This window comes from Pristis pectinata, chromosome 18, assembly GCF_009764475.1.
Source record: "Pristis pectinata isolate sPriPec2 chromosome 18, sPriPec2.1.pri, whole genome shotgun sequence".
Classification (NCBI taxonomy): domain Eukaryota; kingdom Metazoa; phylum Chordata; class Chondrichthyes; order Rhinopristiformes; family Pristidae; genus Pristis; species Pristis pectinata.
Window position 1 is genome coordinate 8,608,952 of NC_067422.1, and position 25,300 is coordinate 8,634,251.

General features: G+C 39.5%; 1 protein-coding gene across 1 annotated transcript in view; it reads right to left on the reverse strand.

Annotated features, from left to right (window-relative positions):
* rptor (regulatory associated protein of MTOR, complex 1) overlaps positions 1 to 25,300 on the reverse strand; it is a 345,813-nt gene that overhangs the window by 131,414 nt on the left and 189,099 nt on the right. Inside the window, 8 exon segments of the mRNA XM_052032980.1 lie at positions 552 to 668; positions 670 to 694; positions 2,131 to 2,251; positions 3,715 to 3,855; positions 8,956 to 9,147; positions 11,347 to 11,376; positions 11,378 to 11,413; positions 12,940 to 13,014. Of these exon segments, the coding sequence (XP_051888940.1) occupies positions 552 to 668; positions 670 to 694; positions 2,131 to 2,251; positions 3,715 to 3,855; positions 8,956 to 9,147; positions 11,347 to 11,376; positions 11,378 to 11,413; positions 12,940 to 13,014 (737 nt within the window).

The following is a 25,300-nucleotide window of genomic DNA, read 5'->3' on the forward strand; positions in this document are numbered from 1 at the left end:
TCGGATTGCTGGAGCTGTGAGGCAGAAGCTCTGCTAGCTCCACCATCGTACTAACCCTGTATTGACCCAAGCAGCATCATCCAGCTTGGTTTAGGCAGCTGTACCAGCTTCAATTGCATCTGTAAAGAGAATGAACCTTTCCTATAAACATAAAGCTCAAATATAACTGATAACAAGTTTCAGGTGAAATAATGGACCATTCTCTGATTTAAGGAAAGCCATGATCACTGCTAAGTATGATGCTCAGTTTAGTTAGCTGAAACATCTTGGGAGAAGGAGATACTGAGCCATGGAAATTGAAATGTTAGAACATTGAACATTTTTCCAATCTTTTTTATTACTGGTAAAGCAAACAAAGTTGATGCCTTTTTGTGGAGAACAGATTCAGTTTACCTTACAATTTGTCAGTATTGTACCCGGTGGGTTTTTCAGTCAAGTTCAGCATGACAAAATTGTAATTAGACTGTCCTATAACAAGTTCTGAACACATAGGAACTTGCATATTCATTATCTTCCCATTTATATCTGTTTATCACCTTCTCTAGTCAAACTTACTTTCTTCGTTTAAATTAAGATTTTGGAGAGACTTGTTCAAGTTCCGAACTGAAGTGGCTGCACGGATATTCCCATAGGAACTCACGGTACGAAGTCTCGGGACAGCTGGCCATCACGTACTGTGTGAAGTTCCCAGGTTCTGCAAGTCCAATAACGCAATAAATTAGTACAATAAAGAGATGACAGTTAAAAGTAGTTATCACATCTGTTTAATTTAGATTTTCCTGCTAAATATTCTTAACATATTTGGGGGGTGGGGGGGGGGTTGGTGAAGGAAGAGGGAGGAAAAAATCAGAGCCAGACAGAGCAAAACAAAAGCAAAATGAAATTAAAAGTTGTCACACTTTTACTCATTGGCTTGTGGATTCCTAATGGGCTGGACTTTCAAAAGTAGGGGAATTCATATCTTTTTCTGTCCTCTGCCCAAAGTACAGTGTCTGGTACAGGGGAGAGACCAGCAATCAAGCCATAATGTTTTTGAGGGTACAGCAACCTCTGAAATGGCAACCAGAAAATTTGCATCTCATTACAAGGTAAATAAAACCTGCGGGATATTTGAAAAACAATCTAAAATGCAAAGAACACACAGCATCAGTGAAAAGAGATCATGCCTGTCCTGCTGAGCAATTCTTGCACTAACTGTTTTTATTTGAGATTTCCAGGATTTGCATTTTGTTTTATTCTTGCAATGACATGGTTATATTAATTAAATATGGTAAAGTTAGTGGAAACAAGTTAGTAATTGGACTACTAGGTTTTCTTTCACAGCTTTTAAACCTTCTGTGGTTTTAGCACTTTATTTAATGGACAAAGGAGTTAGTTTGTTAAGTAAGATATGAAACATGCTATATAGATGGAATAGTGGGACAATGATAGTAAAAAGTTAAGGCCATGGTAACTTATGAGAATGAATGGCTTGTGAAAATTTCTTATGGTAACTAAAAAAAAGTTTGGAAGATTTTTGAGACTCTTCATCATTCAAGATCATCTCTGCGAAGTTTTTTTTCAATGAAGGGTGTTCTGGATTAAGTTTGACAATGCTTATCACAAAGCATTTCTGAAATTTTGCTTTTATTATAAATCTGTCCTGTGCCAGTAGAAGGACAACTATAACACTATACTGGATGGATGTGTTCCCTATCTGTATAAAAACAAAATTTAGTTTTGGGGACTCATGGAAAAAAAAATCCTTTCAACCATGGCTACAATGACTTTGTCCTGTTTAAGGACCTGTGCATACTGACAACAATCATAATGTTGGTCTAAAGTCCCTTCAGGAAAAAGAAGTTGTTAATATGTCCAACTTTATCCAGTCCAGTCCATCACTTATGCTGTGGACTCTTTGACAATGAAGTGAAAAATTCCAGTGCGAGGGGATAAACAACAGCCGTGTTAACAGAGTCTACGTCTGAAAATGAAGCAAGAGTGATTCCTTAATATTATCAACTTTCTTGACAAGCTATATTCATTTCACTCAAATAAGGGGAGCTTAATTTACTATATACCTGAAAATAACATTTCTGTATCACACTGACTTTCACGTTAAGCTCAGAAGAACATGTTGAAAAGATCTACCTATTACACTAGCGGGGGAGGGAAGTGGGTAGTTCTTCTCTTCTTCCATGAACTGCAATGCCACCGTGCAGAAATTGCTTTCATACTGAACGACAAGATGACTGAATGCCACAACCAATTCCTGCCAATTAAAAAAAATAAACCTGTCAGCTGAATAAATTAATCATGGAATAACTTCAACAATATAACTTGGGTTTATGTCTTTGCCCAAGAAATGAGTGATAGCAGCAACTTTTAAGAAAGGCATCAAGGAGCACAAACCCAAATAAACCACTACTACCACAGTAAGTCCATGCAAGAAAAAGATCAGAAATCATTTACATCCTTTTGTCAACATCATCATCATGCAGCAGGGCCACAATTAAATGACACAAACTCAGTCCTCACTTGAAATACCAGAGCATGAAGGTGCAATTACCTATCATATAAAGAGGAACACCGATAGGGAAAATAAAAAAATTGGAAGTATCTAAAGGGGAACAGTCTATGGAGTTCAATGATGTTAATAAATCTAAGACTTTTACATGAAGACATTGAGTCCTGATGCAGGGTTTTAACCTGAAACGTTGATTTACACTTTTTGCCACCACAGGCACTGATTGATCCACTGAGTTCTCCCAGAGTCCTGCTTTTTGTTTAAATCAAAGCTCTTTGAATTCTGTTTACAGCTTTTTCAAGTGAGGTCCTTTCAAAAGGACAGGTAATATCATTTCTCAACAGACTTTAAACTTTGTAAAACTTATGTGAGAGAGAGCTTCTAAAGCATCCTTTACCAGCAAGAGAACCTCTCCAAAATGCTCAATTCTTATAAGGAAAGCTGTAACAGGTCAATCAAACCAAGGTGAACTTTGGCGATCCTGCAAATATACACTTCAGTTTTATGATGTGACATACTTTCAACTCACAGCCTTTTCATGCATGGTTCAGATTATCTATAGCCTCATTTAGGTTAGACAACCTTTTCCTCACAGCCTGAAGATATATTTACTCACTGTCAGTGGGATACTGCGGCAATTGAGCAAATATCTCAAGAGAGACAATGCTGACTTTCAAAGGACGTGTTTAAAACAACTAAAAACCACAAAAACAGAAACAAAAGGACAAAAACCCCACTTGGGTCAAATCAATCAATGCTTTACTTAACCATATCAAAACCAACAGCAACAGTTCTGACAAAGGATCTTGGACCTGAAATGTTGCTCTTTCCACAGGTGCTGCCTGACCTGTTGTGTGTGTGTTTTTTTTACGCCACAGCATTTCATGTTTTTATTATTGTGATAAATCAGTGTTAAATGAGCATGTACATCCTCCACATCCTAAAGACACAAAGACCACATCTTATAATAAAAAAATATACAAAAACAAAAGGAACTTGTACATTTCTGGTTGGATTCCTGGAACGTGGTTGTCTTTATTGTATGCTAACAATGGTAGGAACCCTGCTGTGCATATGCCGTGAGTTAATACTCTCGATATCAAAGTGTTGCAAGTTTCTGAAATGGTCGACAGTAGATATCTGGCTGTAGAATAATTTTTATCCAATAACTCAGAAACAGTGAGAAAACCAAAAAGCTCAAAACCCACCTTCCTAACGACAGGACTTCCATCATTTATTAACTGGGCTAACATCATAGCTACATTGTGATCAATTGTTGTGGAATGGTCAGTTCTCTCTGCTGAGTTACCCACGAATGTGCCCAAGGCAAAGACAGCAGAACATCGCACCTGGAAAAAAGTTAATGAAAACTCTGAGAAATAAAAAACTTAAGAGTTTGCAATCTTAGAATCACCTTTAAAGGCCACAGGATTTCATAGTTCTTGTTTCGATGAATCATACTCATACAGCATGGAAACAGGCCCTTTGGCCCAACTTGTCCATGCCGACTGTGTTGTCCAACGAACTAGTCCCATCTGTCTGCGTTTGGCCCATAGCCCTCTAAACCTCTCCTATCCATGTATTTATCTAGATGGCTTTTAAGTGCTGGTAATGTGCCTGTCTAAATCACTATTTCTGGCAGCTCATTCCAAATACACATCACCCTTTGCGTGAATAACATCTGTCCTATAACAGGGAGACCAAAACTGCACACAATACTCCAAGTGCGGCCTCACCAACGTTTTATATAATGGATTATAAAATGGTTGTTTTCATTTTGCCAAAGTATCTGAACAATTTGTAACTATTCAATGATGCTGCAGGAAAAAAATATCTAGAAATCCTATGTGTCTAAACATCAAATGCAGTAAATACACAAGATTCACAAAAGTACGTTGTTATTGACGGGGCAATCACAATAGTTTAAAAAGGGTTTCAGCAACAATACTCAAGTTGTAATGTTGTGGCTATAGTATTAGACTGACACCTCAAAAACGACATTAAATCTCACTGTAACAAATTGCAAAACTAAATGCAGTCAGTCAGCACCAGCAAAATGCCACATTGTCAATAAATCCCAGTTGGTGCACTATTTGCTACTCTCATCTGGTCAGGTAGATAGGTCAATGGTCTCAGTTGTAAAAATAATTAAGAAGCGTGTAGACACTTTCTTTGACAATACATCTCAAGAACATAACTTTAAATGGTTTACAACTGTAGCATGTAACAAGTTTAAACAAATGCACTCCAGAAATCAGAGAAATGTCAATGAATAACCAGGACTTCTAATTTGGTTGAAACATGAATCTCATTCCACAAAGAATCCAAATTTTAACCACTGATCCCAAAGGGTTTTCTTAGGAAGGGTTTAACTTTATCAAATCTTTACTTCTGCAGGTAACTTTAATAGACTTCAGTAAGTTTTCTGTTCAATCAAAGTGACCAATTGTAAAGAAGTATTTCATCCGTTTTAAAATCCTCCAGTGAAATATCTTTTCATATTTGTGATTCAGAAAGGTTCAGAACTGAGTTCTTTCTTTCGTGAATCCGTACAAACAATTCAAATCTCATTTTCCAAAGGTCCTAAGGTTGACAATGTCTGTCTCAGAGAGATGAGTTAGATTCATTGTACGTAAATGCTATGTGCATTAATTTTAATCCAGAAATGTAAACAAAGAATTTAGGTTGGGATACCATTTTTCTTTGCAATCTTGGAACATCTCAAATCATTCTTACAGCCAATGAAGTATCTTTGAAGCTGCTGTTGTGACATGGAAGCCCATTTGCCCACAGCAGGCTCCCACAAAGATCAATGTTCATACAATCTATCTGTTAGTGATATGAATGGGGAATAAATATTGACTAGGACATTGGGAGAACTCCTTAGTTCCTCTTCAAAATACTGCCATGAGATCGTTCACAACCGTTTGGGTGACACAGTGGTGCAGCTAGTAGAGCCACTGTTCCGCAGTGCCAGAGACCCGGGTTCAATCCTGACCTCAGGTACTGTCTGCATGGAGTTTGAATGTTCTTCCTATTATTGTGTGGGTTTCCTCTGGGTGCTCCATTTCCCTCCCACGTCCCAAAGGTTAACTGGCCACTATAAATTGTCCCTGGTGTGATGGTGAGTGGTAGAATCTGGAGGAAGTTGATGGGAATGTGGGAAGAATAAAAACTGGGCTTAATGTAGGATTAGTGTAAAGTGGGGGTTGGTGGTCAGCATGGACGGTGAGCCATAAGGCCTATTTCCATGCTGCATTTCTCTATGACAGGGCAAATAGATTTGGAATCTCTTCCAAAAGACAATAACACCTCCCTTGGTACTGCACTGCAGTGTCTGAGAGGCAAATATCCTACCAACTGAGTCACAACTGGCATTTGCCGTTCCAAAGGAATATCAGATTCATGAGCTAGTTTCTTGAGTGCTATAAGGAAATAACTGATGCTGAGTGCAAAGCTTAATAAATATGTATTTATAACATAGAATTTATTAATGTATTATTAGTTACATGAACTTCAGTTTTTTTCTGTGTGACAAACAATTGGCTTGTTTTTCTCAACTGTCGGTGCCGAGTCCTGACTCAGTGGAGGCACTCTTGTCTGCCAGTCAAATGCTTAAGGGATAAGAGTCATTTAAAAGCTGAGCACATAATCTATCGTAACATTTCCCTTCAAGTGCCGACCTTTGATTAAGCAATGGACCATGACCCCATAAACGATGAGAAAGGAAATTTTCCAAGCAACCAAAAGTCCTGACCAACATTTGTTCTTTAATCAACAAAATATTTTAACTAGCCATTTATATTGTTGCTGCTTGTGGGGTTTTGCTGCATAACCAAACTGCATTATTTCTCTACATTATAGAAGTACAATATATTTCACTGCCTGAAATCCTGAGGTCACGAAACTCCACGGAAATGCAAGGATTTCCTTTCCTTGTCATTCCATTGCCTCAGCGTGCCAAGGGATGAAAGGAAAAGCAAGCCTTCAGTCAGACTTCCATTGTTAATCAGCAGTGATTACATGGGATTGTTTTGGCTGTGATCCTATCAACAGTTGACAATATTCACAGGACTTACAGCAGAACAGGCACTTAGGTGATATGTCACAGGATGGCTGCCACCAGTGGGAGCCATACCCACCATAATAAGGAAGTAAGACAAAAGGAACAGGGAAAAATTGCATTATTATGCCATATTAAACTGTTGAAAATTAAGCACCTATAACCATAATCTTACACTTAATCTAGAAAACTGATTTATACGGTGTTTGGGGAAAATAGGAATCCTGAAGTACATGATACATGCGAGTTTTAAAGTCCACTTGTTACATTCTGTCAAAGGCCAGAAATCCTATGGGAAATACAATGAATCAGCAGCAACTACCACAATAGGTTCAATACACTGGCCATGAACTAATGTCCCTCTTCAGGTCCAATTTAATGCAACCTAAAGCTGGTACCTAATTCAATTAATAAAGGACTAAATAATTATCATAACACTGAGCTTTGTTGACACTTTGTTTTGCAAAGACTTCAATTTTTAATACACCATGTTGTCTCTATATCAGCAACTTTTCAAAAGATATATTTTATCACATTTGGGATATATGAATTGATTCATGTCAAGCTTACTATGGAAACAGCTACATAAACATTAGCAAAATTAGGCAAATGTGATCTCTCCCGGTAAATTATGCATGACAAGTAACCACTTAGTTGCACTTAAGTGGCAATTAATAGAGTCACAGAGTCACACAGCAAGGTAACAGGCCATTTGGCCCACCACGTTCACACTGACCAGTGGGCACCCATCCATATTAAGCCCCTCTTCCAGCACTTGGCCCATAGCCTTCAATGCCCAAATGATTCTAGTGGTACCTAGAAACCTCTTAAATGCTGTGTTAGCTACTCTGTTTCCATTGCTCTCTCCAGCAGTGCATTCCAGGTACTCTCCACATTCAGGGTGAAAAGAGGGTCCATGGTCTAAATGTCTAAAACCACAGTCAGCACGGATCGTTAACAACATCTCTTCATCACTGACAATCAACACAGGCCCACCTCAAGTATGTGTGCTCAGCCCACTGCTCTACACTCACAACTGTGTGGCTAGGCACAGCTCAAATGCCATCTATAAATTTGCCAATGACACCCCTGTTCTTAGTAGAATCTCAGATGGCGATGAGGAGGTGTACAGGAGTGAGATACATCGGCTGGTTGAGTGGTGTTGCAACCAACAACCTCACACTCAAACGTCAGCAAGAGCAAGGAATGGAATGTGGACTTTACGAAAGGGGGGTCAGGAGAAAATACGTCACTGTATACTATCTATACCATATACTGAAGTCAGGAGAAAACACGTCAGTCCTCACTGAGGGGTCAGGAGCAGAAAGGGTGAGCAGCTTCAAGTTCCCGGGCGTCAACATCTTGGAGGATCTATCCTGTACCCAACACATTGATGCAATCACGAAGAAGGCATGCCAACGGCTCTACTTCATTAGGAGCTTGAGGAGATTTGGTACGTCACCAAAGACTCTTGCAAATTTCTATAAATGTACGGTGGAGAGCATTCTGACTGGTTGCATCACCGCCTGGTGCAGAGGATCCAAAGCACAGGATTGCAAGAGGCTGCAGAGAGTTGTAGACTCAGCCAGCTCCATCACGGGCACAACTATCCCACCATCAAGGACATCTTCAAGAGGCGGTGCCTCAAGAAGGTGGCATCCATCACTCAGGGCCCTCACCAACTGGGACACACCCTCTTCTCATTACTACCATTGGGGAGGAGGTACAGGAGCCTGAAGACCCTACACTCGACGTTTCAGGAACAGCTTCTTTCCCTCTGCCAGATTTCTGAATGGTCCATGAGCACTACCTCATTATTCTTTTTCTATGCACTATTTATTTATATTGTACTTTATAGTAATTTTGTGTCTTTGCACTGTACTGTTGCCGCCAAAACAACAAATTTCACAACTATGTCAGTGATAATAAACCTGATCCTGATCCCAAACCAATGAGCAAACAAAACCCTTTTAAATTCTGCCATGGAACAAAATGCACACACCTACCAGCAATTATATTAGAGAAACAAAGGACTGCAGATGCTAGAATCTAGATGAAAAACACTTTGATGCTGGAGGAACTCAGCAGGCCAGGCAGCATCCATGAAGGAAAAGGGTCCTGACCCGAAACATTGACCACCTGCTTTTCTCCACAGATGCTGCCTGGCCTGCTGAGTTCCTCCAGCATCATAGTGTTTCCCACCAGCAATTATTTTGTTTTGATAAGGTGTGTGAGCCTTATATAAAATTCTGATACAATACTTGAAAATGGAAATCAAGATACAAATTATATTTACATACCAATATAGTCTCACTCAAATTTTTTTCCTGATTTTGTCATTGTTACTCAACACACTGGAAGCAGCAACAAGTTTAGAGTATTTTACCTCGGGTATTGGATCTGAGAGAAGACTGTACAATTTCTCATGTGCAATGTCTCTTACGCCACACCAGCGAGCAGCGTCAAAGTTCTGCCAGATACGACCCAAGCAAATGGCCACCCACTGCCGCAGTAGAGGATGAGGATCATTCAACTGCTCCAGGCAGATGGCAATCAGATTACCTTGTAAACAGGCTTCCTGCAAAAAGAAAGTGGAAAAATGTCTAGTTAGCTGGCAACTTGGTGTATTTTGTTAGTTTTTACGGTTCACATAATTGTTATCTGGATTTCTGCTTGTTCACGTGAAAGCAACAGTACTTTTTTGCTTTCTCAGTTTCAGAAATGGCATTGCCAAAGACCATCGTACACAAATGCCAAAGAACATTGTAAACAAATGTGTGCGAGCTGGGCTGTGAGATCCAGCATTTTACAAAGGACCTTTGACTTCTGTGTTGTTAGCATAAATCTACTTTGGATGGTTTTTAAGTAAAATGTTCATTTAAAAAAATCCTCCCTGCTAATCAAAATGTGCTGGGCAAAAACTGAATGAGGGCCATTGAATAAGGAAATTATAGAATTTCCACAATTCACTCTGCAACAGATACCCAAAACTTGAGAACCATACTGCTGGAAGGACCCAAAATAAAACAAAATGTTTGCCCTGGGAATTTGCAAGAAACAAATCTAATTTAGAGTGGGATCAGGTAAGAGTGCGTGCCTCTTGTTTTAACAAAAATTTAATCTGGGGTAATAGAAACCAGAATTATAATAAAACCAAAAGGGGACATGATTACAATACATTCAATAATCGATGACTCACAGTGAGAAACTGGGGGACGTGCATCTACAAAACTGGAAATAGAAACTACAAGCTCCAGGTACAACAGCACATAGGGCAATGACACGTAGACTTGCAGAGATCTCACCATCTTTCTCCATTCAGGGAGACTCGCTTCAGACGAAAGGGGGATTGGACATCAATGTAATTTGAGCCATGGTCAAGCAGACTCATGGGGCCACATGGTTAGCCCTTGCTTCATCCTGATGTAACAAGGCATTGTGGTAGCAAAGGAACGAAACAAGCCACAGAAATCATACTGCAAAATCATGAGCTAAAAGCACGTGAAAATGTAGAGAGAATGTGATGCTGATTCCTCTACATGTTTACAAGAGCTCTGTTGTTTTGCTTCTCTGAATTTTGGGCTTGCATTTAAGACAAGCAAATATGCAATTACTTATATTCATGTAAGAGCAGTTATAATGGAGTTTTTTTATAAGTTAGATAAAATTCTGAAGGGAGTGTTTTTATAAGTTAGATAAAATTCCAAAGGATAAACTTTAGGGGGCAAAACAATGTAACAGTTTCAGGGGTAGTTCTATTAGAAAGTAGCTGAGTTAATACAAATTCTCCCTTGATATTCATAAGAGAAGTATGTTCTTGATTTGGAAATGGGCAAGTGTCCTGAATATTAATATAGAAGATGCATCATGCTGTAAATAGGGTCAGGGGAGAGGTGGCAACCAAAACAAAAATATTTTTAATGGATTTTTACTGGGCAACTTTTATTTTCAAGCTTTTTGGAGAAACTGTCAAGAATTCCATGTCTTACCATAAAACTTATAAATTAACTCAGGAGCGCATAAGAATATGAGAATTCTTTGAGATTAAAATAGAAAATCACCAAAATCGCTCAGAGTAAAGAAAAAACATACATTTGGTTAACATTCCTCGCAATGGTTAATAGCTACTATGGCATATATTTTATAAATACATAAATAACTTTGTCTTTGTGGCTTAGTCAGTTGCACTTGGTCAGAAGGTTATGGGTTCCAATCTCACTTCAGAGAATCAGAACAAAATTCTGGACTGACAGATCAATGCATTACCAATGGAGGTGTTGCGCTGCTAGAGTGTCGATATTTTGGGAAAAAAAATGTAGAACTGCACTGTCCAGGTACTCACCACTCTCTGGGTGAAAAAGAGTCCATGGGCTAAAGCCCAAACCATGTAACAACCAAGCTCCTTTAAATTCTGCCACGGAACAAAATGCACACACCCACCAGCAATCATTTGTTTCGATAAGATGCGTCTCAGCTTTATACAAAACGAACCTACACTGTCCGATCATTGAAACATGGCATTGTTTCTAGAAAAAGCAGGGGAGATATCATCTGTAATCTTGCAAGTATTTCTCTCTCAATGAATATCATTAAAATAGATTATCACTGCTTTGAATGGGAACTTGCCATGCAGAAATGAACTGCCATATTTCTTGATGGTAACAGTGACAAATCTTCAAAAATATTTCACTGGCTATAAAAAAACACAAGGATGCCCCAAAGTCAATAAGCATAAAATAAATGCAAGGGTTTTTATTAAATTTAGGCTATCACTTACCTGTCCCGTATTATAGCTATTGACAATTACGGGCTAAAATAAAAGCTGCCATTGTTCTGTGCTCAGCCTAAACAAAAAGAAACTTAAATTAGCACAGCCATATATATAAGCAATTGTGAAATCCATTATTTGCAACATACAAAATAAAGTGAGAACCAAGAAGAAAATGGGCCTTTAGCCTGTTCCCATCCTTCAATACGACTGTCAATCTTCTGTGTCAAGTTGCATTCCAGTAGTAAGAGGCTGAAACATGGCACCTGAATGAACTTGATGACCAAACTTTTTATTATACTGTTTTCATCTTTTTGGCACACTTTTGTTTGACATTCTAAAATCCCAAGAATTGAACTGCCTACAAAGTTACACAAGTTTACACAATTCTGCCAGCAGAAACATGGTAGCATACTGTATCTGTCAATTCTGCGTTCCAAATTACAACACATCTTGTTGCTTCACAATACAACAATGGTACTGAAAGACTTAGCTCAGGCAGCAATTGGGAAAGTCATTGACTTGATATCTGTTTCACTTTCTGTAGATGCTGGTTGACCTGTGATCAGATTTTTCCTTCTGTTTCAGATTTCAAGCATCTGCAGTATTCTGCTGCTGTATGGAATGATTGTACAACCTTGGCTCAGCGTTATCCTTCTCACTTCAAAACAGAAAATCTTAGATGATATGAAAAATAAGGTCGGAACAGGATGAGGCCAGTCAGTTTTTTGAGCTGGATATTCAATCAGGTATGGAAAATAGGTGGCCATACAACATGAAACCATGATCTTAGTGAAGCAGGCTCAAGGGGAACAATCTGCGGCGTCGAGACGTGGATGATGTGCAAAACCAGGACTCCATCTATCCTCTCGAAACATTCCATGGCACAACTGGAAGAGCAGCAAAGGATTCTCCCAGTGCCCTTCATAATATCTAAAGCCCAACAAACATCACCAAAACAGATTAATGTACAGTTTATTCCACTGCTCTCTATGGAGTTTGATCCGTGCAAGTTTGCCTGCCATTTAGGTTTAGGTAACAGCAATTACATTTGTGTGTTGAGATTGTACGTTTCCCCCGTGACTGTATGGGTTTCCTCTGGATGCTCTGGTTTGCTCCCGGGTGTCAAAATGTACTGGTTGGTAGGTTAATTGGCTGCTGGAAATTGCCCCTATAGGAGGCGGTAGGATAATTGGGGGCAGTTGATTGGAATGAGAGAGAAAAACTGGGATTAAAAGTAAAATGGGTGCTTGATGGTCAGCATGAAGGCGATGTGCTTGTTTCTGTGCTGTACAGCTCCATGACTCTAAAATTAATTTGTTAAGAGCTTTGGGCCAAACTGAAACTGTGAAAAGATGCTGAACAAATTTAACTTTCTACTTATTTATTGCTAACCTTTCATTTATTCATCTATTTAAATGCATAGCTGATGCCTCATTTACAACAGTCGTTATAAGGCAAATTACTATTTCCTTGCCCTGCACAACAGAGGTAAGACTTAAATAAGAGTCTTCACTTGCTTTAAAGTACAGGCTGTTGTTCCCTTGAGAGCTTGTTTAAAAAATAGTGTTGGCATACAGAATTAAGGGAAAGGAAACTTACCGGCATATATGGGTCTGCCAGAACAGAGAGGAAGTACTTGTGACCATTGTCTTTTACCAGATCAGCTTGGCAAGACTGAAAAAATAAAAGAAAACAGCAATACATGTTATTAGGTAAAGACACAAACAATTCTAGAGTAGATTTGCCTGTCAATGAAATTATAACAATAAAGGTTATCAAGATCTCCTCTCCTCTGGAATGGGTGTGCAACATACCGACTATTGAATAGTCTTCTACCCAGGTGAAAAGCCTTCTCTAAGGATGACTGCTTGTTTTAGAAGTCAATTGACAAATTTCATGTCCCATCAATAACAATGTAACTTCAAAGACATACTATACTCAAAATCCCTAATGTCTATGAAATAATCTACATAACTAATTGCCATGATATAGAAAGTTGGAAGTACAATTGCGTTTCCATAGACATAAATATAGAATAATGTTTATCTGGACAGTCACTCCAGACTAATTAGACAATTAATCAGTTGCTTCCTCAGAATTTTAAAATCACTTGCTAGCAGCTATTAAGCACTGAGTTATAAAAGGTTCAAATCAGTCAAAAATAGGCATAATAAATAACTCAACTTATTTAAGAGAGACACGAGAGACTGCAGATACTGGAATCTGAAGTAAATCACGTAACTCACTGAGGGTCTATACATCTTGGATGTACATATTTCAAATGTGACAAAAAGTATCACAATATTGAAAATATGAAGCTAAGACATTGAGGAGTAAGGTAATTTAAATTGCAATAGTCCACATCATTGCATATTGAAAACAGTAATAAAACCAGAGGCCATAAACAAGATAGTGCAGTAGATGATCCTCGAGTGTGTATTGATTTTTCACTTCATAGTTAAATTTGTACTTAACTGGCTTCAATAGATAAATAAGCTCATACGGCAAACTTTGATTGGCTTCATTACAGTAATAGAATTCTCATAATAGCACAATAGAAGCAGTAGTAAGCCAGGCTATCCTTAGAGTTTGCTCTGCTGTTCAATTAGATCATGGATGATCCTGCACCTCAAGGTCACTTTCCCATTTGATGCCAATATCCTCCAATTCCCTTAACGTCCAAAAATCTTGAATATACTCAGAGACTGAGCATCCCATTGCTTCCTGAGGCAAAGATTTACAAAACTGTGTAAAGAAATTTCTCATCTGTCCTAGTGGCTACCTCTTATCCTGTGACGATGCCATTTTAGACTCTCCATCCTGACGAAACACATCTTAGCATCCAGCCTCTCAAAATCTTGTGGTGCCTGATTGAGCTTAGGCAATCTTACTCACTTGCTCTTCATTAGATAACCCCTCAACACAGGAATCTATACTCCACTGACAGTAATACAAGTGTACTTTTGTATGAAAGGTTAGAACAAAGGAAATGATTAAGTACAAAATCAGATTGCAAACCATGAAAATAAGCAACTTTTTGTGCACAACTTTATGCATAAGCTGTGCTGTTGCTATAGAGGTCAACGGCATAGATTATAGTTGTACAGTGTGTGCGTAGGCTTGAATGCCTGCCTGATGTTCAGAAGAGTTAGATAACTATTAAGATCAAAGAGATAAAGATATAAATGATTTAAGATGTTCACTCTCCCATTCCAAGCTGACAATACACTGCACTCTCCCACTTTACAGTATTATCCCACCTAACAATTTTATTTCATGTACATATTAAATAAGAACTCATTAAACTAACTGCTGCCACCAGATTGGTACTAAAGCAGACACATAGTGGCACGGGAGATATATTGGCAGAAGTTTCAACAAGCTCATATTCAGGAGGTGGCTGTAAGTGCAAGGCCAACCTTTATTGCCCACCCATAAGTAGCAGTGAGGCATCTTCTTGCACTGCTGCTCCCAAAATGTTGTGGAGGAAGTTCCAGGAATTATATTCAGCAATGATGAAGGACCAGCTATACATTCCCAGGTCTGGATACGTGCGACTGTAGGCGACAGCATTCCCATGTACCCCTCTGTAATCAGCAGAGGTCGTAGGCTTGGAAGGTGCTATCCATGTCATGTTGGTGAGTAACAGCAATGCCTTTTATAGATGGCATATACTGCAGCTACTGTTCATCAGTAGTAAAGGAATTAACATCTGAGGTGGTGGATGGGGTGTCAATCAAATGTGCTGCTTTATACTGGATAACATTGAGCCTTTTGAGTGTTGAATGCACTCATTCAACCAGATGAAGAGTACTCCATCATGTTAACAGAGTGATGTCTTGTAGATGGTGGAAGGGTCTTGGATGTCAAGAGGGCAACCGCTCGCCAATGGATACTCTGCTTCTGATGTGGTCTCTTTGCCGCAACATTGGTGTGGTTGCTTCCAGTTGAATTTCTAGTTCCTGGAGGCTCACCCTCACCTCCCAGTATATTGATGGTGGGAAACCTGCCAACCGCAATGCTATTAAAGGTCAAGGCTGTTCAAAGGTTATTGTGGAAAATAAACACCCATGGTATAGGTGGTAGCATATTGACATGGGTTGGCCAGCTAACAAGAAGAGTAGACATAAATAGGTCTTTTTGACTTGTATGTAAACAGAAAATGCTGAGCAGGTTAGGCTGCATCTGTGGGAAAAGAAACAGAGATAACATCTCAGGTTGGAGACCCTTCATCTGGAGTAAGTAATCATGCATCACTAGGCTTAGTGCTGCTGCCTCAAATGTTTTACAATTTATCCAAATGACATGGATGAAGACACCAACAACATGGCTCCTAAATTTACTGATGACACAAAGATAGGTAGGAATGCAAGTTGTCAAGAGGACATAAAGAGACTTGATTCAGATAGGTTAATTGATTGCACAATGATTAGGCATATGTAGAAAATGTGGGAAAAATTGAAATTGTCCTTTTTAGCAGGAAGAATATAAAAGAATCACATCAGAATCAGGTTTATTATCACTGACATACGTCATGAAATTTGTTGTTTTGCAGCAGCAGTACAGTACAAGACATAAAAATTACAAAAATAAATAAATAGTGCAAAAGAGGAATAATGAGGTAGTGTTCATGGACTGTTCAGAAATCTGATGGCGGAGGGGAAGAAGATGTTCCTGAACGTTGAGTGTGGGTCTTCAGGCTCCTGTACCTCCTCCCCGATGGCAGTAACGTGAAGAGGGCATGTCCCAGCTGGCGAGGGTCTTCAATGATGGATGCCGCCTCCTTGAGGCGCTGCCTCTTGAAGATGTCCTCAACGGCGGGAGGACTGTCCCAGTGATGGAGCTGGCTGAGTCTACAACCCTCTGCAGCCTCTTTCAATCCTGCACATTGGAGCCTCCATACCAGGCGGTGGATGCAACCAGTCAGAATGCTCTCCACTGTACAAATGTAGAAAATTTGCAGGAGTCTTTGGTGACGTACCGAATCTCCTGAAACTCCTAATGAAGTAGAGCTGCTGGTGTGCCTTCTTATGATTGCATCAATGTGTTGGGCCCAAGATAGATCCTCTGAGATGTTGACACCAGGAACTTGAAGCTGCTCACTCTTCCCACTGCTAACCCCTCAATGAGGACTGGTGTGTGTTCTCCTGACTTCCCCTTCCTGAAGTCCACAATCAATTCCTTGGTCTTGCTGACGTTGAGTGCGAGGTTGTTGTTGCTGCTACACCACTCAACCAGCCGATCTATCTCACTCCTGTACGCCTCCTCATCGCCATCTGAGATTCTGCCAACAACAGTGGTGGCATCAGCAAATTTATAGATGCATTTGAGCTGTGCCTAGCCACCCGGTCATGAGTGTAGAGAGAGTAGAGCAGCGGGCTAAGCACGTATCCTTGACGTGCGCCTGTGCTAATTGTCAGCGAGGAGATGTTATTACTGATCTGCACTGACTGTGGTCTCCAATAAGGAAGTTGAGGATACAGTTGCAGAGGGAGGTACAGACGCCCAGGTTTTGAAGCTTGTTGATTAGTACTGAGAGGATGATGTTGAACCCGAGCTGTAATCGAGCAACAGCAGCCTGATGTATGTATTGCTGTTGTTGAGGTGCTCCAGAGCCAATGGAGATCCAGTGAGACTGCGTCCGCTGTAGACCTGCTGTGGCGGCAGGCAAATTGCAGTGGGTCCAGGTCCTTACTCAGGCAAAATTAACTCTAGCCATCACCAACCTCTCAAAGAACTTCATCACAGTAGGTGTGAGTGCTACTGGGTTGACAGTCGTTGAGGTAGCTCACCATGCTCTTGTTGGGCACCAGTATGATCGACGCCCTTTTGAAGCAGGTGGGAACCTCTGACTGCAGCAGTGAGAGGTTGAAGATGTCCTTAAACAAGCCAACTAGTGGTCAGCACAGATTTTCAGTACCCTGCCAGGTACACCATCGGGGCCTGACAACTTGCGAGGGTTCACCCTCTTGAAGTATGTTCTGACGTCGGCCTCTGAGACAGAGATCACAGGGTCACCAGATGCTGTAGGGATTTGCACAGGTGTAGTGTTATTCTCCCTTTCAAAGTGTACGTAAAAGGTGTTGAGTGCTTTGGGGAGTGAAGCATCACTGCCATTTATGCTGTTAGGTTTCACCTTATAGGGAAGTAATGACCAATGCAAACCCTGCCACAGCTGTCGTGCATCCAATTGTCTAACTTCACACGGAATTGCCTTTTGACTCCCACAATGATATAATCTAAATTGTTTAAAATTGCACTACTCTGAGAAGCAGAAGGATCTGCATGCCCTGGTGAATGATTCACAAAAAGTTAATATGCAGATACTGCAAATAATTAGGATAACAGAACGTTATCACTTATTGTTGGGGAATTCAACACAAAAGTAGGGAGATTATGCTTCAGTTAAATAGGGCATTGGTGAGGCCACTTGTGGAGCACAATGCATAGTTATCGGTATCCTTATCGGGAAGGATTTTAATGCTTTGGAAGTAGCTTACTAGACTATTTCTTGGCATGTCTACTAAGCTACTATTGTGGTCTGCTGGGGACCAGAAGAATGAGAGGCGATTTTACAAAAAAACAAGATCCTGAAGGGTCTTACACAGATTAGGTCTTAATATGGAGAGGGAATTTTCTTCATGGGGGAGAACCTGAAACTTTAATCTTTATAACTGAATCTTAAAAATAAGAAGTTGCGAGCTAAGAGAGAGGAGGTGAAATATTTTCAGAACATTGAGGGTCTGGAACTTCCTTCCTCGAAAGGTTGTAGAAGCAGAGTCATAGTGTCATAGAGTTGTACAGAGTGGAAACAGGCCCTTCAGCTCCACTCGTCCATGTTGACCAAGATGCCTACCCATGCCAATTCCATTTGCATGCATTTGGTACATGTCCTTCTGCCTTTCCTATCAGGTACCTGTCAAAATGCTTTTTAAAAACATTGTGATTGTACCCGCATCTACCACCTCCTCTGGCAGCTTGTTCCATGTACCCACCACCCTCTACGTGGAAAACCTGCCCTTCAGATCTCCTTTCACTCTTTCCCCTCTCACCTTAAAACTATGTCCCTCCAGTTTTATACTCCCCTACTTTTAGAAAAAGACTGTGACCATCTAATCTATCTATGCCCCTCATAATTTTATAAACTTCCTGTGATCCAGTGAGAACAATCCCAGCCTGTCCAATCTCTCCTTTGTAACTAAAGCCCTCCATTCCAGGTAACATCCTGGAGAATCTCTTCCGCACTCTTTGAATAGCTTTCGGGGGGAGGTAGAGAGATTCACAATAAGGGCAAAAGGTTAGTGTGGGTAGACAGGAATGCAGAGTTGAGGTTGCAGTCAGATCAACCGTGACCTTATTAAATGGCAAAGCAAGCTTGAGGTGCCAACTGGCCTACCCTACTTCTAACCTGTATGTTTGCATGTTCTCTGTGGCAGCTTTGCCAGGTACCCCTGCTGCTACCAGCATGCCCTTCTGTATTCCTTATGGAACCAAGGATAATCCTCTGGAGGTGAAAATATTATATTATAGTGCCAGTGATCAGATGTAGATCTGCTAGCAGTTTTGAGGAGAAAATATAACAAATTTCAATCTTATGAAAAAGACTGCCCTAAGAATCTAACATGTCCCACATTTCAAAAACATTAGAATAACATTAGATTTTAATAATTAAATAAATTATATGAAATGATCATTGTACATAAAAACAGAAAATGCTGGAAATATTCTTTGTTTCTCCTTCCGTAGATGCCACCTAATCCAGAGTTAAATGTTTCAGGTCAAGACTTTTCAGCAATGAAGATACTTCCAAGGGAAGAGGCCAACTGAATACCACTTCAGTTTTTCCAAGCATCTCTATATTTCCAGAATGCATGAGACATGTTAGCTTACATTAAAAGCACAAGCATCAAGGTGATTTGAAGCTCATGAGTCTGTGCTGACAAAAACTTGATTTATAATGGCAGTGAAGATATTTCTAAGTGAAGAGGACCTAAAATGAGTATTAGCAGCAATTTCTGTTTCAATTTAGACTGTAATAACTGCAGTTTTTTTGCTTGACCATAATTTATTTCAGTTCTTTTCTCATTCACAGAGGAACTTATGTCAAACAGTGTACATCTGCAATTGATAGTAAAAGATAAATATTTGATTCAGTTCAAAATTGAGATCAAAAAAAGATGCAGATATAAATAATGACTTTAAAGTAAAGGATCCAACCCTTTTATATATTGTGGCTGCATATTTGTTTGTGTATTATCTAACACCTTCTCTATCTACAACTTTTACATTTATTTCCCCCCAACACCAAAACCCCAGCTTCTACAAAACAAAAACCAAAACTTCTCGACCAAAGCCAGAAGAGATTCAACGTTCCTTTGTGGTTTCTCAGCAGGCTGATTATTTTGCTCAAGTAACTCTGGTTTTGTAAATGGATTTTTGCCTTAAATCTTCTGTCCCCAATTTCATGAGACATGGTTCATTTGCTGTTACGAACCTGCACTTGTAAAAAAATAACTCAAAATCTAGAAAAACAAATACCATTCTGTGAGGTTGGAAGGTTCTGCTTTCAAGTAAATCCTGATGATTAACTTGTGCTGAGACAAAATACCTTCCATTGTGATCCTTAATGGTAACATTTACTTGCATCTGAAAACTTTATAAAGGACTACATTTGAAATTGAAAATCTCAAGGATAAGGTGAAAATGGAATCATACTGAATTCTAGAGGCTACCTTTGGAGTCCCTCATGACAAGGATCACTTGGACAGCCTTCAAGTTTTATGCAAGAAAAATATGCAGAGCTTGAGCCAATATTGATTAAAGAATGGAGCAAGCCTACTCTTGCTGGTGAAAGATATGAATTTTCTGAATACCATTCCAGTTTTTCCCAACACCTCTATATTTCCAGAATGCATCAGACATGTTAGCTTACACTCAAAAGCACAAGCATCAAGGTGATTCGAAGCTCATGATTCTGTGCTGACAGAAACTTGATTTACAATAACAGTGAAGATATTTCCAAGTGAATAGGCCAATTCAGGGCCATTTCAAGGGCTCTGTAAAATTACCTGGGACTTGACCTCTCTCCTTCACAGCTATTCCTCTCCAGTGAAATAAATGGAGTTATCAGAATCAGGTTTATTATCACTGACAAATGTTGTTGCTTTGCGGCAGCAGTACAGTGCAAGACATAAAGATATAAAAATCACTAAGTTACAAAAGTAAATAAATAGTGCAAGAGAGGAATAATGAGGTAGTGTTCATGGACTGTTCAGAAATCTGATGGTGGAGGGGAAGAAGCTGCTCCTGAAATGTTGAGTGTGGGTCTACAGGCTCCTGTATCTCCTCCCCAATGGTAGTAATGTAAAGAGGGCATGTCCTGGGTGATGGATGTTGCCTTCCTGAGCTGTGTCTAGCCATAGAGTCGTGAGTGTAGAGAGAGTAGAGCAGTGGGCTAACCACACATCCTTGAGATGGGCCTGTGTTGATTGTCAGCGAGTTATCAAATCTCCATCGACCAGGTTCAATCTCTACTTGTCTGGATGAGTGCAGCTTCAACAACTCGTGGAACTTGACACCATACAGGACACAGCAGTCCGCTTGATAGGCCCACAACCATTTACTCACTCCACCGCTGATGCACAGTAGATGCAGTTTGCACCATCTATAGGATGCACTGCAGCAACTCACCAAGACTCCTTAGACAGTACCATCCAAACCCACGACCTCTACCAGCTAGAAGGACAAGGGCAGCAAAAGCATGGGGACACCACCACCTGGAAGTTGCCCTCCAAGCCACACACCATCCTGACTTGGAAATACATCACTATTCCTTCACTGTTTGTAGAGTCAAAATCCTGGAACTCTCTCCCAAACCGCATTGTGGGAATACCCACACCTCAAGGACTGCCGGCTCAGTCTGCAAAGCCCTCATCCCTTGAATGAATAAAAACAAAACCTGACATTCATTCAGTAAGCAGTTTTCTGTGCTGTGCGTGTGCTGGGAAACTGAAGGAAGCTGAAATTCTGCTGCCAATCTTAGATGACAGTCGATTTTGTAGCAGTTTTAACCTGTTAGGAAGTTCAAGACTGCACATTTGTGCACTCTTGCACATTAGACAGTTAGAAGAGGATTCCTACACCCTGCACCCTGATGTTTTTAATGTTCCATTGTCTGCAATTTTTTAAACAAGTTATAATCTTTTATAGCATGATTAGTGTTCAGTGATTTTGAGTATTTGTGAACAGAGATTCTGACAAATATTCAAGCTGTTTGGTAGCTTCGATGGCCATTTCAACCTGGGGTCAAGCAGCATATGTGGAGGGAAAGGGATGGTCGGCATTTTGGGTGAAGACCATTTGATGCAGGGGCTTGACTCAAAATATAGACCATCCTCTTCCCTCCACAGATGCTTCTCTACCTGCTGAGTTCCTCCAGCAGTTTGTATTTTGCTCCAGATTCCAGCATTTAATATAAGATGCAAACTGCTTACAAAATACAACAGTTTACATGTAAATGAATAAAACAGTGGATAATAGTACATTAGTGGACATTAGCATTAGATACCATTGGGCGTTATAGACACAAGAGACTGCAGATGCCTGAATGTGGAGTAAAAAGTAAAATGCTGGAGGAACTCAGTAGGCTAGGCAGCATCTGTGGAGGGAAATGGACAGTTGACGTTTTGGGTCGAAACCCTTTATCTGCACTGAAAGAGTAGAGGGGAGATGACCAGAATAAAGTGGTGAGGAGGAGGGGTGTAGCAAGAGCTGGCAAGCAATAGGTGGATCCAGGTGAGGAAGGATTGATTGGCAGATGGAGTCAGGTGGGGGAGGGAAGGGTGGGGATGGCGACAGAGGATGGAAGGGGCATCAGCCTTGCCTCACTGGAGAAGGGGCAGAGTTCAATTCTCCTGTAGAAATAGACCTTAAGGCTGCTAAGGGAAATGCTGCATTCCATTCGCTTTATTGGAAATGTATGCATTTTCCCCCCAAAAATGGGGTTAATAATTTTGTACATGCTCAAATGTACCAAAACCAAATGATCCAATTCTTGCTTGAGTTTCACACTAACTACCAAGTTGAGTAGAGGTGAAAGCTTTATTTTGATAGGGTCTATACATACGATTAGACATTCCAGAATTCATCACTAATTTTAACTTAAATTAGGAATTCAAACCTGCTGCTTCCACTCTTAATTTTAAAAACTGGCCTTTGGGCACTAGGGGGATATTGTGGAAGACAGATCTTAGCTTCAGATTGATAACTGCAGCTGAAACGAGCCATGAGCAAGACACATTGACCTAACTAATTGTGAACTTGCAGTTGTGAACTAAATTTGCAAAACACATACATATCCAAACCCGTCAAGGTTTCAAGCAGCATTTAATTAGCATTGGAATTTATTTAAAAATTTTATTCTTTTTACAGGATGTTGGCATTGCCATCAAGGCCAACATTCATTGTCCAACCTTAAAGACCTTGAGAAGGCGACGGTCAGCTACCACTTTGAACTACTGCGGTTCCCCTGATAGAGGTACTCCCACAGTACTGTTGGGTCAGGAGGTTCAGAGTTAGAATGATGAAGGAATGATGACTATATTCCGAAGTCAAGGTCGTGCACGATGTCACAGAATCATACAAAGATTACAGCATGAAACGAGCCCTTTGGCTCACCCAAGTCTTCCAGGTTCAAAGAAAGAACAATTCAACTCCCTTGCCCTCTCCTGTAGCCCTGTAAATTTTTAACTTTCATAAATCTACAAAGACTCCTCCTGAATACCATACTTGAACTTTCCTCCACTAGTTCCACCATTAGCTCACCACAACCCTCCCTTCGCATGGTTCTTTAGGTCCTAACCAAGCACTGCGTAAAATAAAGCCACTGTGTCATTCTTTTTCCAACTATCTTCATTTTATGTCCTGATTCTTGTCCCTTCCATCAATGGAAGTTTGTGTGTTTAACCTGTGATTCATCCCAAAGTCACACCGGTTGTTAGTTAAATTGATGACTGTAAATTACCCCTGGCAATAGTGGCTGTTGAGAGAATCAGGGAGGTGTTAATTGGAGATCAAATGTGTGAAAGAACAGGTTACAAGGAAATAAGTAGAGGAATGTGATGAATGGTAATGCTTCCAGCATGGACTTGATGGTCGAAATCACTCTCTCCTCTGCTCTAAGAAAATATGAGAAACACCTTGACACAGTGCCATTTTCCTCAGCTAAATCACACCTCAACTAAACGGTCAATACCTACAGCCTAATGCGTCCTTTGCTCCTTAACCAGCTTAGACATGCACCAAGTTTTTTTAATTAAGCATGATTTTCTCTGAAGAAATTTATATCCCATTGCCAAATCCTTTGACGCCAGAAAAAAAATTGCAGAAGCACATCTGTCTTACTATTCCATGTGCCAGCACAGGCAATTTGTTTGGGAGTATATAACATTTGTTGATTGAATCATGTGGAGTTCATTCAGTGCAACTTTTAAAAGTTAAGGGAAGAAAAGACAGTTGTTTGGAAAGGCTTAAAAATGGCAACATTATTAATTCCCTAAACAGATGTCTACATATGTAGCAACAAGCAATCTTAAATAATAGTTTAATGACACATGGTTTATAGCATTTCCTAAAGATAACATTCGTTCCACTGTAACAGATTGCACAAGTTAGTGATTACAGCAACAAATTAGTAACTGGAAACCTGGTTATATATCAGGATAGGAATTATATTTGTCCTGTAAAGCCATTCCTTTCTCAAATTGGTGGCAATAAAATTCCTCATTTGTAAACTAAGTGAAAAATGCAACATCAAAGGTCACTGTGACAATCTGCATAAATTCCAGGTTCTGCAACAGACAAATATATTGAACTCTCTTTACTATCCCCCTGACATGCAGAGTAATTGTATTAAAAATAAACATGCAAATGTCACATTTTTTCACATTTATAACTGATTTTTAAGAAATTTTTTGTTTTTATAATTAATAGAATTTGACATAAAATCTCTGCTGCAACTACACAAAATACACAAGATTTACATGAATGGTGACAGGCACTTATCGACTTATATCCACACACACAGTACCACTGCATGATTTTTCTAAACAATGCACTTTTATTACGTGTTTGACTATATTACCCAGGAAAATGTATTGACAGATCAAACGAAAAGTAAATGACAACTTGACCTTTAATTTTGCAGCCCACATTGGCATACAATAGAAATAAGTCAACTACTCAGTGTAATTTTCACTAATAATTAAATATTGTAGATATTGACCTAAAAATGCTGACACTGCTATGTCACAGTAGTTCACACACAAGATGATTATATAAAAATAAATCCTGAAACCAGTGTTCAAGTGTTAGGACAATGTGCTAATTCTGACAAAATAAATCTGTTATCACTCCATGAAATTATTTTGGTTGATTTAAAGTATTTTAAACATCATCTCCTCTACACTGATCGAAAAATAAAATTGATGGTATTTTATTATTAAGTGCATTAAAAAAAGTGGTAATGCAAAATATGGCTATGAGGCTCAAAAGGAAGAGCATTTTGAGATCATGGTTTTTTTAAAATCTTGTATGTAGGTGAGAACGAGTTACAATGGAGGGCTGTGGTATCTTCTTGCACGTATAGTAGTTTTATCTTATCCAGACTAGTTTTAATTACAAATTTGCCATATTTATATTTCCCTGATGACAAACTGTACATCAAAATGAAGTGACACAATGTCACACAATTTCAACTACAGTGACATTAAATTTTCACTATATAATTTGCACATATTGTCCTGAATTAGCAGCGATAACTGAAAAGAAGCCAGATCCACTCATTTTAAATGCCTTTCACCAATGTTAATTCATTGATTTTGAGTAGTCAGGTTTACTTTCTGGCGTTCAAAAGTAGAATACGACTGGATAAATTAAAACAACAAAACTATAAATGTTAATC